This window comes from Symphalangus syndactylus, chromosome 2, assembly GCF_028878055.3.
Source record: "Symphalangus syndactylus isolate Jambi chromosome 2, NHGRI_mSymSyn1-v2.1_pri, whole genome shotgun sequence".
NCBI lineage: Eukaryota > Metazoa > Chordata > Mammalia > Primates > Hylobatidae > Symphalangus > Symphalangus syndactylus.
The window spans coordinates 119,957,043-119,971,333 of NC_072424.2; the positions used below are offsets into that span (position 1 = coordinate 119,957,043).

At 35.9% G+C, this 14,291-nt stretch overlaps 1 protein-coding gene across 3 annotated transcripts in view; it reads left to right on the forward strand.

The window, feature by feature from the left end:
• Positions 1-14,291, forward strand: part of VTA1 (vesicle trafficking 1) — a 72,740-nt gene that overhangs the window by 18,951 nt on the left and 39,498 nt on the right. For all 3 annotated transcript variants that reach the window (XR_010116940.1, XM_055265790.2, XM_055265800.2), the window contains exons 2-4: positions 664-758; positions 3,972-4,099; positions 4,761-4,836. Coding sequence is in view for 2 of the 3 variants with exons in the window: in XM_055265790.2 (XP_055121765.1) it covers positions 664-758; positions 3,972-4,099; positions 4,761-4,836 (299 nt within the window). In the remaining variant the exon portion in view is untranslated. The remainder of the gene's footprint in view (positions 1-663; positions 759-3,971; positions 4,100-4,760; positions 4,837-14,291) is intronic.

A 14,291-nucleotide genomic window follows, 5' to 3' on the forward strand; every position in this document is an offset into this window, starting at 1 on the left:
AGATCTCCAGGACATATTGTTGAATGTAAGGGGTAAATTACAGACGTTGTATGTATACATCAGTGGTAACAGCAGTTACCACCAGAACTGTTCACAGTTCTTATCACTGGGAAAGCGACTAAAATTGTGATGACAGCTATTTAGGTTTAGCCTTATCTCAGTTGTTTTTATTAACTTTTTAAAGAGAAGGTATATTTATTCAAAGAGAGAGTATATGTAAAATTACTATAGCAATTCTTTCTATAAACCTCAGTTCAAGTCTCTTTTCCCACTATCCCAGCCCATTTTGTATATTTTGTCAGTATCACTTATTTGGCACTTGGCAGGTGCTCTTGTACATATGGTTGTTTGCTGTGTGCTCTGTCTTACCAATTAAATTATAGGTGCCTTTGACAGCTTAGGACATACCTAGTCCTCTTTTTTTTTTTTTTAACATAATACCAAAAGAGAAGGCCTTACTTGATAAAATTTATCATTATGAATGTCTTGCATTCTTTGGATAATATTTTTGTGCTTTTTAGGTTTATAACTTCCATAGTAAATCAGTTTTATTTCTAAATTTACTTGAATTTTAAATTATTTATTAGCAGTTACATTTTAAACACTCATAAACATGGATGTTTAAAAATGAAATTGTTCAAATTATCTTACTTTTCTTTCTAGGTCGTTTATACGCAATGCAGACTGGAATGAAGATCGATAGTAAAACTCCTGAATGTCGCAAATTTTTATCAAAGTTAATGGATCAGTTAGAAGCTGTAAGTTAAACACTGATCATTTATTTTCTGGTGATGGTTAAAATACCATTTTATTTATTTGCGTGTCTGTGTTGTCATTTTAGTTCTTTCCCTTGGCAACAGTCAAACAATGCCATTATACCTGAGGGAAAACTAGACATAATTTTTTTTCATTTATTTGCTGTATACTTCCAGAGGGGTTATGAGTGTTAATTAAAGTATGTTCAAGTATCTTTGCATATGCCATCATATCTTGTTCCACATTATTATAGATGGCCTTTGGCTCATCCTTTTATAAGTGAAAACACGCTCCTTTTTTTTTTTTTAAATTGAGACAGGGTCTCACTCTGTCACCCAGGCTGGAGTGCATTGCAGTGGCGTGATCTCTCGGCTTGCTGCAACCTCCACCTCCCAGATTCAGGCAATTCTCTTACGTCAGCCTCCCAAGTAGTTAGGACTACAGGCACACGCTAAACGTGCCTGGCTAGTATTTTTGTATATTTTGGTAGAGACGGAGTTTGACCATGTTGGCCAGGCTGGTTTCAAACTCCTGACCTCAAGTTATACACTCACCTCAGCCTCCCAAAGTGCTGGGATTACAGGCATGAACCACCATGCCCGGCCGTGAAAAACCCTTTGTAACCTTCCCTTGCAGTCACGTGGGTGATTAATTTGGGAATCTCAATATTTCTTATAATAATGAAATAATGGGCTGTGTATTTAGTGAAAGGAACAATGAAGGAAATGATGCCAATTACTTATCCTTTCTTCCTCCCTCTCTGGGGTCCCAGGGCAAGATATTCTTATGGTTTAGGCATCCTTCCCTCCTAGCAGGAATGTGGTAGAAGACTAATTAGTCACCTTCTTGAACCTAATATAACTTCACAGATCACTGTAGAGGTACTTTTTGAGAAGTGCCTATTGGATTGGATGTCAGTGCATAAAGAAGGCAGTGCCAACCTTAGTAGTCACAGTTAGTAATGAGGACTCTGTCTTGTAACTCCTGGACCCAGCCATACCTGGTTTCTCTTTTAACAAAGTCAGGGTACGCTCATTAATTCATCTCCTCCAAGACTGTTACATTAATAGTCGTGACTTACTTTTTATTTGCTTATTTAGGTATCCAACCTCAGGAGAATTAGAAATCTATTCTATCAGTTGTATTATTTTGCTTAGAGAAAATATAGACAAAAACCAAAATGAAAACAATTACACTCATCAGCCCAGAGATTTTTATTGTTTTCATTGTTTTTATGTATTAGGAGGTTACGATTCAAACAAGACTTATGCGAAGACATAACTTCCTACCTAGTTGTATAAAGCAGCCATGGGCAGTAGTGTTCTCTCTCACTTGGTGTGGCTCTCTGGCTTACTGACTCCTGTCGTGTGCTACTGTTGACTACACAAAATCAGCCTCATGGCAGCACTGAGGAAATTCAGCTGTTCCTGGAGCCCTATCTGGCCTTCATTTCTACAGCTGCTTCTATGGATAAAAGATAAATTTGAGTACTCTCTTTTTAGGGAATGGGTTGGGGTAGAAGGGAGAATGTTTCTCACACATAGCAGTATATTTGTAAAATCCAGCTCTAGCATTTTGTATAGTATAATGTCTCTTTATTAACTTCACTGTATAGCAGTAGTAGCTCAGATAATAGTTCTCGGATAAGACAAAATTCAAACAGTTTTCTGAAGTGTAAAATCACATTTATAAAGGGACTCATCAAGAATTTATCACTATCTACATTAAATGACAGGTAGGATAAATTTATTACATGGTGAGGGCACACTTTGATGTTTGTATTACAGTTTCAAAACTTCAAGTATATTATGTTTTTGCAGTCAGATATTTTCTGATGAAGATGAGATGAAGTGGCCTACTCTCACTAAAATTATTCTACAATGAAATCTGCCTTTACAAATGATTTTGCAGTTTGGATACACAAATTACTGTTATCTGTGGGGATTTTTTTTTCTTTTTTCTGTTCTTGTTCAGGATAAACATAGATAAAATTTCCTTAAATTTCAGCATTAAATCTCTTCTGGACTATAAGTTATTCTGTTTAGTTATGAAAGTATTTACTTTGCTGATTTTATGAAAAATCCTGGGGCTTGTTTTAATTTAATTTTTTACTTTATAACATCTTTGAAAAAAGCAGTTGTTAATTAACTAGTGTGATGCTCAGATCTGATACTCCAGAGAGTTATTTTATTCCTGTATTGTAGTCTGAGTAAAAATTAGGAACTTTTTTTAAATGCTTTAAATTATTGTGTCTATAGAAAAGGGCTAAAAATTTACAGATAGAAGTTGCGTTGATTGCAGGTATATATTTGTCTAATTTTTAAAAGCTTCCATAATTTGATTCTGAGTTTGTCATGTTATACCTTACTTAGAATTAGATCTTTTTTGTTTTTCACACTATGTGCTCTGAGAGATATTATTATTATTATTACTATTATTATTATTATTATTTTGAGACGGAGTCTTGCTCATTCGCCCAGGCTGGAGTGCAGTGGCGTGATCTCGGCCCACTGCAAGCTCCTCCTCCCAGGTTCATGCCATTCGCCTGCCTCAGCCTCCCGAGTAGCTGGGACTACAGCCGCCCGCCACCATGCCCAGCTAATTTCTTTCTGTATTTTTAATAGCGACAGGGTTTCACCGTGTTAGCCAGGATGGTCTCGATCTCTTGACCTCGTGATCTGTCCACCTTGGCCTCCCAAAGTACTGGGATTACAAGCGTGAGCCACTGTGCCCGGCTGAGAGATACTGTTTTACGACATGATGAACCTTCTAGTCTTATTTTTTTTAGATTTGACAGAAATTGAAATGGGAATAAATTAAAATTTTAAGTTATATATGCCTAGAAATTATTTTCTAATTCTATTTTTAGGGTAACATAGTTTGGGTAGTAAAACATGATTTTGAAATATTTGATGCTTCCTTCACATGGCTAATTGGATATATTATCTTTTTATGCTTGGTTATTTTGATTGTTAGAGCTAAATTATATTTTCAGTTTATCATAAGTGTGTTTCTTCAAAGTTGTAAGCATTGGATTTTGTTTTAAATGCATTGGGCTGAGGCATAGCAACTCTTTTTGCAAGATTTCATTGATAACATCTTTTATTGAAATGAATGTAAAATAATTTACTTAAAATGATTATTAGAATTGTTTTAATTAAGTCAACACTTCTAAGAGTCCAAAATCATAAGCTATGTATCTGATTTTATTTTAGCTAAAGAAGCAGTTGGGTGATAATGAAGCTATTACTCAAGAAATAGTGGGTTGTGCCCATTTGGAGAATTATGCTTTGAAAATGTTTTTGTATGCAGACAATGAAGATCGTGCTGGACGATTTCACAAGTAAGTAAAGAAAGAGAAAAATAATTTTATTAATTTTGTAACTGTATAACCAAAATTAACTAGTTTTCTCTGGAACACTTTCTAACCTGCTGATTGATTTAGGTTTTTTTAGGAAAAATTATCAAACCTCAATGGTGATTTTAGGTTAGAAATTCTGGCCTTTCTCTTAAAAGAAAATGGCTGAAAGAAGAAATACCCAGGGCAGATTTATTTACTTAGTAAATATACTCAGCTGTTTTTTAACATTTAGTAAAATCTGAGTTGATTTTAGCCAAAATCACAGCCTTGCCTGATGATTTTGGTTTTGAAGGTACCCACCCCAGTCAATTCAAATGATTTATCAGTATAATATTTACATGTAAAGAAATACATTATGGTTTGATATGGAGTCAGATAATACTATAATTACATTTTTCTAAAGTCAAAAACATACAAAAAATCTTGCCGTAGTACATTTACTTGTAATGTGAGCCTTGTTACTTTCTCATAGTAACAGATTAGAAAACCATTTTTGTTACTTTCTTGAAATCTGATTTTATTTAAAACATTAATTTCAGAGTGCTTTTATAAAGATAGGAATTTTTTTCTTATAGCTAAATGACAAAACTACATTTTAATGTGTTTCATATTTAAACTAGACCAGCTCTCTTTTCTCTTCCAGAAACATGATCAAGTCCTTCTATACTGCAAGTCTTTTGATAGATGTCATAACAGTATTTGGAGAACTCACTGATGAAGTGAGTGTACATTCTTTATTGTCTTATTAGCTGAAGATCAGTAATGTTTCAGTTTATCAATATTGTTATTGCATTGTTTATTTACAGCAGAATGTCTGTCAGAAATTAATGCAAGCCAAAAATGTAATTTTGCATTTTTTATTAGCCATTTTTAAAAAGTAAATTATTTCCAATAATGTATTTTAATTTTGTACTAAGTTCTCTATTTTTATTTCTGTGTTTTTTTTTTTGAGACAGGGTATTGCTCTGTTGCCCAGGCTGGAGTGCAGTGGTGTGATCTCAGCTCACTGCAGCCTCAGCCTCCCCGGGCTCAAGCAATTCTCTTGCTTCAGCCTCCTGAGTATCTGGGACTACAGGCACAAGCCACCATAGCCGGCTAATTTTGTATTTTTTTGTAGAGACATGGTTTCACCGAGCTGGTCTCGAACTCTTGAGCTCAAGCAATCTTGCCTGCCTCCGCCTCCCAAAGTGCTGGAATTACAGGTGTGAACCCCATTGCACCTGGCCTGTAATAAGTTCTTTAAATCCAGCATGTATTTTACACTTCAGCATATGTGTGACTACTGTATTGGACAGCACAGGTTTACAGTTTGATCTTACTAAGTATTAACATATTACTAATCCTGTTTGTTGTCAAGTTTTTACACTGTAATTTGTTCAACATACTTGAGGTAGAATCATTTTTTTTTTTTTTTTTTTTTTGAGTTGGAATTTTGCTCTTGTTGCCCAGGCTGGAGTGCAATGGCGTAGTCTCGGTTCACTGCAACCTCCGCCTCCCAGGTTCAAGTGATTCTTCTGCCTCAGTCTCCCTAGTAGCTGGGATTACAGGCGGATGCCACGACACCCAGCTAATTTTTGTATTTTTACTAGAGACGGGGTTTCACCATGTTGGTCAGGCTGGTTTCGAACTCTTGACCTCAGGTAATCCGCCCACCTTGGCCTCCCAAAGTGCTGGGATTACAGGCATGAACCAACACACTGGGACTGGAGGTAGAATCTTTTTATGACTTTTTTTCTGTTTAATTTCTAGTCAGCATTATTGTTAATGGTTTGTTTCCCTTGTAAAATGCATATAGGACTTAATATTTGATAACATACTTTCTGTTCATTTTATCAATTTGATTCCCATGACTCTAAGGTAAGCAAAGCACATAACCATTGTATATACATGGGCAAATGGGGCTAAATGACACATTTACTACTTTAAGTTCAGTATTATTTTCACCATAACAGGCTTTACCATTCATATGGAGAATTTATTTTCTGAGAGGGAATATATTAATCTAGAAAAAGAAAGAGTTATAAATGAGATTGATACATATGTGTTATATGAGTGATTTGAACACTATGGGCAATGTTGTTTTTTGTGATCGAACTTTTTTTTCAAAATGATGAGTAGCTCTTAGTAAAGTCCCAAACAAAACAAAGTACAGTCACTGTATAAGGCATTTTTGTAAAAGACTGTATAGCAAAACTGCAGAAAGTTATTTTTTGTTTATATTCAAAATGAAGTTACTCTCTAAGCTTGATGAGTATAAGCAGGGGTTTTGCCAGCATGAAAGTTGTACGGGACATTTCAAAGTTGTGACAAATGAAAGACTTTTTTTTTTTTTTTTTATGAGACTGAGTCTCGCTCTGTCACCAGGCTGGAGTGCAGTGGCACAATCTCGTCTCACTGCAACCTCTACCTCCTGGGTTCAAGCGATTCCCCTGCCTCAGCCTCCCAAGTAGCTGGGCCTACAGGTGTGCGCCACCACACCTGGCTAATTTTTTGTATTTTAGCAGAGATGGGGTTTCACTGTGTTGGCCAGGATGGTCTCAATCTCCTGACCTCGTGATCCACCTGCCGTGGCCTCCCAAAGTGCTGGGATTACAGGCGTGAGCCACCAAGTCCAGCCAGGACTTTTTTTTGTAATGTGACTGTCCCTTTTATTTCAAAACGCGGAGCAATTTTGGCCCTTGGTCGCACACTGCCAGTGGCATTTCCCAGTAATTGAGCTAACCAGAAACCACCTGAGATATTTCAAAACAGCCCTACCCTAGGGTATGGGGCAATGCCCATTTAGAGCCACTGCTCTCAGATATTTTATACTCTTATACAGAGTCATATAAAGGAGAACTGATACCTGGAGTGTGAAAACTTGAACTGTTACTCAATGGGTATTACCTTTTTATATTCTGATAGCCTTATGGATCCACCTTTTTAACTCCGTTTTACCTCATCTCCTGTTATTAATTATCCAAATTTTCTTTTCTTCTCTGTTTTACTAGTGTGAGGCACTATGCTAAATACTTGGGGATACAGAGGTAATATAAACATGGCATGATGGAAAGCTTTGAGTGGTTCAGTAGAACTTTGGAGAGTACCACGTAGGTGAAGGAGAATAGTGAGAATTCAGATTAGAAGAGTAAGTCATAAGCCAGGTCAGACAGATGATGGAAGACCTACAATCTTCAATTTGTATTTTGAGTAAAGAACTATGCCTTGGGGTGCTTTGTATAATAGGAGTCTGTACAATGAACTGAAGTGAGGGAGAACTACAAAAACATTTGACAAAAAAAAAAAAAAGAAAAAAAAAACTGGTTGATTATTAACTGTGGGCCTTAGTTGAGAGGTGGAGAATTGTACATGATGAGTTGTTTTTGATTTGAGAAACAATAATATATTGAAACTTAGATTTTAAAATTTGAGGTGCAAGTATGACAGCCAAAAAGGAATTACCAGAAGCCTCTTGGAAATAAGCAAAAGACAGCAAAGTAGAGGGGACAATTCAAGTTATAAGATTAGACAAACCCTTCAGGTAAGTGGATTGTTTTGAATGAGAAGATGACTAAATAAATACCCTTGGTAAACACCTATTTTTGCAATGTAAGAGGAAGAAGTTAATAAACACATTTATAGATGTGAATGGAAATTCAAGATACCAGAAGAGAGGATCATGATAAGGCAAAGTAGCAGATCAGAATGCCACATGGTTTATTGTGCTCTGGGCCTACAGGTGTGCGCCACCATGCCTGGCTAATTTTTTGTATTTTAGTAGAGACGGGGTTTCACTGTGTTGGCCAGGATGGTCTTGATCTCCTGACCTTGTGATCTGCCCTCTCCTAGTTCTTATTTGGGGAAGCTACCTTCCCCTATGTATTTTAGAAGCAAGCACATAATCCTTTAAAGTTATAACTGCTAACAATGGTGAATCCAGCTAACAGGTAAAGTAATAATCATAGGAAAGAGAACAAAATTTCCAGAAATCTAAAGTGAGTAATAGGTTCTTTTCACTTAAGGAATATGTAACACTTACACATACATAAACTACATTAATTTATCTGTATTTCAGAAGAAAAATCTAGGTTTACTTTTAGCTACCATTAATGAAGAACCAGCTGCCTTAGTTTTTTGAACATAGTAACTAGGGCAAAACTGTAAATGAGGCCAATGAGAAGGCTTCATGTGAGATTGGGGTGATGGGATGGGATTTGTTTAGATATTAAGGTTACTAAAGAGTAAGGGTAAAGGGATTTTTTTTACCCCCTATCTCACTACCCAGCCTGCTCCCTAAGCCCCTTTGCCTTGCACTGGTGCTAGAATAAAGTAGCATCTTTGTTGGTGGATAAAGGATTCCAGATAGTTGGAGGGGTCTGGAATGGGATCCCACACAGAGTCCCACCTGGATCACTGCTTAGTGGAGCTGTAGGAGCGGGGCTGCCACCACCCAGACCTACCTGAATGGTAGAGCCACTGGCAGCTTGCACTCTGAGCTTGGAAAAGGTGCAGGCTTTCAACTCCAGCCTGTAGGAGCAGCCCCAGGGGCTGTACCCTGCAAAGCCATAGGGGCAGAGCTGCCCAAGGCCACCACTTGTACCAGTGTTCCCTGGATGCTGGTCATGGAGTCAAGGATTATTTTGAAACTTTGAAGTTTAATGTCTACCATGTTGGTTTTTGGACTTGTGTGGGGCCTATAGTGCCTTTTTGTGGGCAGTTTCTCCCTTTTAGAATGGGGATGCTTACCCAATGCCTGTACCACCATTCTTTCTTAGAAGTAAATAACTTGCTTTTAATCTTACAGGCTCACAGGTAGAAGGAATGTGCCTTGATTCTTAGATGAGATTTTGGACTTTTGAGTTGATGCTGCAATTAGTTAAATCTTTAAGGGACTATTGGGAAGGGATGATTATATTTTGCAATGTGAGGAGGACATGAGATTTAAGGGAGCAGGAGCAGAGGTGGAATTGTATAGTTTGGATGTTTGTCCCCCTCGAAACTCATGTTAAAATGTGATCCTCAGTGTTGGAGGTGAGGCCTGGTGGGAGGAGTCGTCATGGGGGTGGATCTTTTATGAATAGCTTGGTGCCCTCCCCATGGTAATAAGTGAGTTTTCGCCCTGTTATTTCATGTGAGAAGTGGTGGTTTAAAAGAGCCTGGCGTCTCTCTTGCTGCCTCTCCTGCCTTGCGACATGCTGGCTTCCTTTTGCCTTCCATCATGAGTAAGAGCTTCCTGGGCCTCACCAGAAGCCAAGCAGATGCTGGGCCCATGCTTGTACAGCCTGCGGAATGTGAAGGCTCTTTTCTGTATAAATTAGCCAACATCAGGTATTCCTTTATAGCAGTGAAAACAGACTAATACAAGATGTAAACAACCTGAATAACCGAAGCCTTTTGTGTGATATCTGTACATGATGATTTGGGATATTCTAATTAAGTTATTTTTACTTAAAATTCCATCCCTTTTCAAAAACGCCACTGGTTCACAAGATGAATTATGCAATTTACATAACTAATTCATCTTATGTTGAGCTTTTTTCTCTGCAATTCATTCTTCTGTCATTGAAGAACCTACAAGAACTTCTTATTTCCTAACACTGCAAGTCCAAGCTCCTCTGTCGGATTTTCAGGTTTTCTGTCATGCTCCGTACTCTGCTTGCAGCCCTATTTGCTAGTCCTGCTTTGTAGACCAGGCTGCTCACTGTCTTCTCTTTTTTCACCTTTGGAAATGTGTTTTTAACTGGCCTTGCCTAAGTTTTATCTTCTCTTCAAGTCTCACCTACATTATTCTAGTCCTTACATGAATTTCTCCATTCTCTCAGCTCTCCCCCACCTGTATTTAGAGTTCTAACTTTATGAATATTACACTATGAATGTATTGACTTCATTTTTGTGAGTTATATTTTTGAATAAATTATATTGCAAGTACTTGAAGAGGGGGCTTTGTCTTCTTGATTAGTTTCTGCTTGAAAAGTTGCTATAGTGTTTCATTTTTAATCTGTAGATGGAAAAATGCCTTACGCTTGTTTATATATAAATTATTATATTTCATAACTTTTCTAAAATGTAATAGATCTCATTTACTCAATGACATTTTTCTTGGTAATTTCTTGATTTTTTTTCCTTTTAATTTCATGTCATTACTCGTATAAAACTAAAGTATTTTCTTTAGTCCTTCAACATTTTTGTTTTTTTATTTTTTAATATTTTGTCTGCCACTATTCTATTTCTCAGTTATCTCTATTTTAGGTATATGTATTTAGCTCTTTTAACTGTGCCTTATTATCATTCCATCACAGCATTTTAATTAAATTTGCTGTTATGTAAGCTTTAGCTCTGTTGTTACATAACTGTAGTTCTCTTGGAATCAGTGCCCAGTTTTAGTTATAGAGTCAACATAAATATTTTCTTTTTCTACTATAGCATCTTGTGTAATCTGTTTGTGGCCAATATTATTGATAGGCTTCCTTTCATTGTATTTTAGATTCATTTTACTACTAGCAGTGTTTGAGGAACAGATAACATTTTACTATTTTTCATTCATAATCTTTGGTTAAGATTAATACTGCCAAGTTAGGTAGAACATGAAAATTACAGGTGAAAAATAATGCTATTCTTATATATGGAGTTTTTGCTATTTGAGGGAATGAGATGAATATGTTTTCTACCCTCATTGAGCTTATTTTGTTTCTCACCTGGAAAGAGAAACAGAATAACTCTGATGATACATGATGTATTAATGAAATGTAGGGAAGGGATGCATTGGCAGTACCTAACATTAGCCTGGCACTATGCTTAGACACCTTGTTTCATCTTTCACAACTCTGAATTATAGTGAGAAAACTGAGGGTCAGAAAAATATAAAGTACTTGGCCCCAGATACATAGCCCAGGACAATGTTTCTCAAACTCTCTGTGATAACGGTTCAGCCTTTTTTTTTTTTTTAATTTTCAATTCTTTGCAGATGATTTTGTAAAATACAAATGCAAGTAATAAATGAATTACAAAAGAGAAAATTTAAAAAGGCATACAAATAGATATACAGCCTAATTTGCTATGTGTGTTTCAAATATTTCTAAATCCAGTTTCAGTATTATGTTGTCACAAACTCATAAGCAGTTTTGCAGACCAGCGGTGTTTCTGGGACCACATTTTGATTGGCACAGATCTAGACCCTTTTTGGATCCTGTTAGGGTCCTCCTTGCTTGAAAAACAGGGCTGCACATTTACTGAGGCAATAAGGCACATGAATAGCTGGCTGTGAGAAGGTAGTCTAAGGGTATCCATGTGCACTGGAAGGTTTCAAAGTGAGCAGCATCTTATTATTAGCCTAGAAAACCATGGTAAAGCAGAGACATTTTCTAACTACAAAAGCATGTATTCCTTACATACACCATACTTTACGTTTTCATGTTCTTACTGTATCCTGAAAGTCTCATTCTTAGCAATTATCATAATAGATAAATATGAGAGTAGGGTTATGTCTAATTACAGTAGAAATTCCATGTGTCTTGTGCTCACTTGTATAATAATTGCCAAGAACAATGTCTTACACCTAATTGATGAGTTGTAAATGAATGAAATATTTTTTCATACAGTATTAGTATAAAGTAGTTAAGAATGCAGGCATTGGGCCTCCAAATTCTATTATGTCACTCCATAACTGCATGACTTTGGGTGAGTTAACTTATGTAAGCCTGTTCCAACATACGTAAGATGATGAAAATTGTAATACCTATTTTGTCAAGTTGTCATGGAGATCAAGTGAGGAAATGTATGTAAAGCCTTTAGCAAAGTGCCTAGCATGTAAGTGCTTTAAAAAAATTACCTCTTGCAGATTCTGGCAGTAGTAAGGAGAATAGCTTGAGAAGGCCAATTAGGAAGCCTTTTTGAACTAGGGTAAAAGATAAAAACTTGAGTTTTCAGAAAGGAGATCAGAGAGTAGGGTTACATTTAAAAAAAGAATATGCTAAATGTGCTTTTTCTGTTGGAAGGTAATTTTTTTACACAAAAAAAAATCAGTTCGTGTAGTCCATTCTAAGTACTAAATGTGTATTCATTGCTAGTTTTAGCCTGTAACCTGAGTCTGAAACATAGCTCTATCATATAATAATGTTTAAACCATGTTTTAATAATATTTTACTGAGCTGTATTTAGAGAGTTTGTCAGCAAATACATAAAATTTTTCATGGAAACTATCCTAAACTGATCTGGCTTATATATTTACTTTGTATTTAGATGAGCTTATTCGTGGGCATTATGTATTACTGCTACTGTATTTGGGAGTCTAACGTGTACATTTGGAGTTCCAAAAGGAGAGTAGAAAGAAAACGAGTACGAAAAGATATCTGAAGAAATAATGACCACAGATTTTCCAAATTGAGTAAAAAAGCAGCTACAGATTCAAGAAGCACAGTGAACAATAAGATTAATATAAAGGAAATCACACCTAGAAACACTGTAGTCAAACCACTGAAGTCTAGTGACGGAAGAGAAAATCTTGAAAAAGCAGCCTTGAGAAACAATGTGTTACACACAGGGTAACAGTGTTGTGAGGGATAGTTGACTTCTCATTTTTTAAAAAATTGGAGACCAGAAGATAATAAAATGACATATTTAAAGGGCTGAAAGAAAAAAATAAATAAATGAACAAAAACCCTGTCAACTCAGAATTCTATATACAGCAAAGCTGTGCTTCAAAAAATGAAGGTTTTAAAAAAACATTTTTAGGCAAATTAATTCATTGCTAGCAGGTCTGCACTAAAGATCCAAAGAACTAAAGAACAGCTAAAATGAAGGAAGTTTTTCAGGCAGAAGGAAAAGGATACCAAGCAGGAATTTGATTTACAGGAAGGAATGAACAACGCTGGACATAGTAATGTAGGTAAATGTAAAAGACTATATATTTTTCATTTCTTTAAAAGATACATGACTATATTTGTAAAAATTATTTTAACTATACATATATATTTGGCAAACCCTAAAGGCAGAGAAGGGGAAGAGAAGGAAACATAAACAGGTGGGACCAATGCAAAACACATAGCAAATGTTAGACCCAAATACAGCTATGTTGTTACCTACCATAATTGTAAATGGACTAACACCCAAATTTTACAGTAGAGGTTTTCAGACTATAGTTTTTTAAAAAGCAAGCCTTAACTGTATACTGTTTCTAAGAGATACTGTTCAAATACAAATATAAATATTTTGAAAATGAAAATATGGAAAAAGATGCTTAATGCAGATACTAAGTAAACAGAATCTCAGGTGGCCATAGATAAAACAGACTTTGAGTAGATGTGTTACTAGAAATAAAAGGGGACATTTTATAATAAAGGGGTCAGTTCATCAAGAAGACAATGCAGTTACAAATGTCTGTGCACCTAATAATAAGACTTTCAAACTATATGAAACAAAAATCGACAAAAAGAAAAGAAAAATAAGGAAAAATTCATAATCATAATTGGAAATTTTAACACCCCCGTTAGTCATCGATAGAATAGTTTTTTAAAATCAGTAAAATAAAATAAATCAATACAATAACACGAATAACGAGTGGCCACATAAAACTTGTCTAGAATGTGAAAAACCAAGAGCTTTCATACATTGCTTGATGGAGATGTTAGATGTTATATCCACTTTAGGAAACGAGTTGGCCATTTTTTTAAATGCTAAACATACTCCCTTTTACCCAGCAATTCCTATTCTGGTTTTTATCCAAGAGAAATAAAAACATATGTCCTGAAAAAGACTTGTTCAGGAGTGCTTATGGGAAGTTTTTTCTTAATAGCCCAAAGCTAGAAACAACCCTGATGTCCACCAACAGGGGCGCTGGTAAACACATTGGGGTATTAGATACAAAAAGGAACTGACTACTGATATAACCTACAGCATGGATGAATCTAGTAGACATTATGCTGAGAAAAAAAGAGCCAGAAGAATACAAACTGTATGATTCCCTTCATGTACAGGTGTGTGTACATGCGTGCACACCAAAGGAAGTTGATCTGGGAAGGGATATAAATAGAAGTACGGTTTACCCAGGTATATTAATCTGTTTGTCAAAATATTAAATTGTGCACTGAAGATGTATGCATCTCAAAGTATGTTCGTTTTACTGCAGAAGTTAAATATTGAACTATTTTGTTGATAGGTTTGGTTTATCTTAGTATGGGCTGGCAGTTCTAAACCTGCT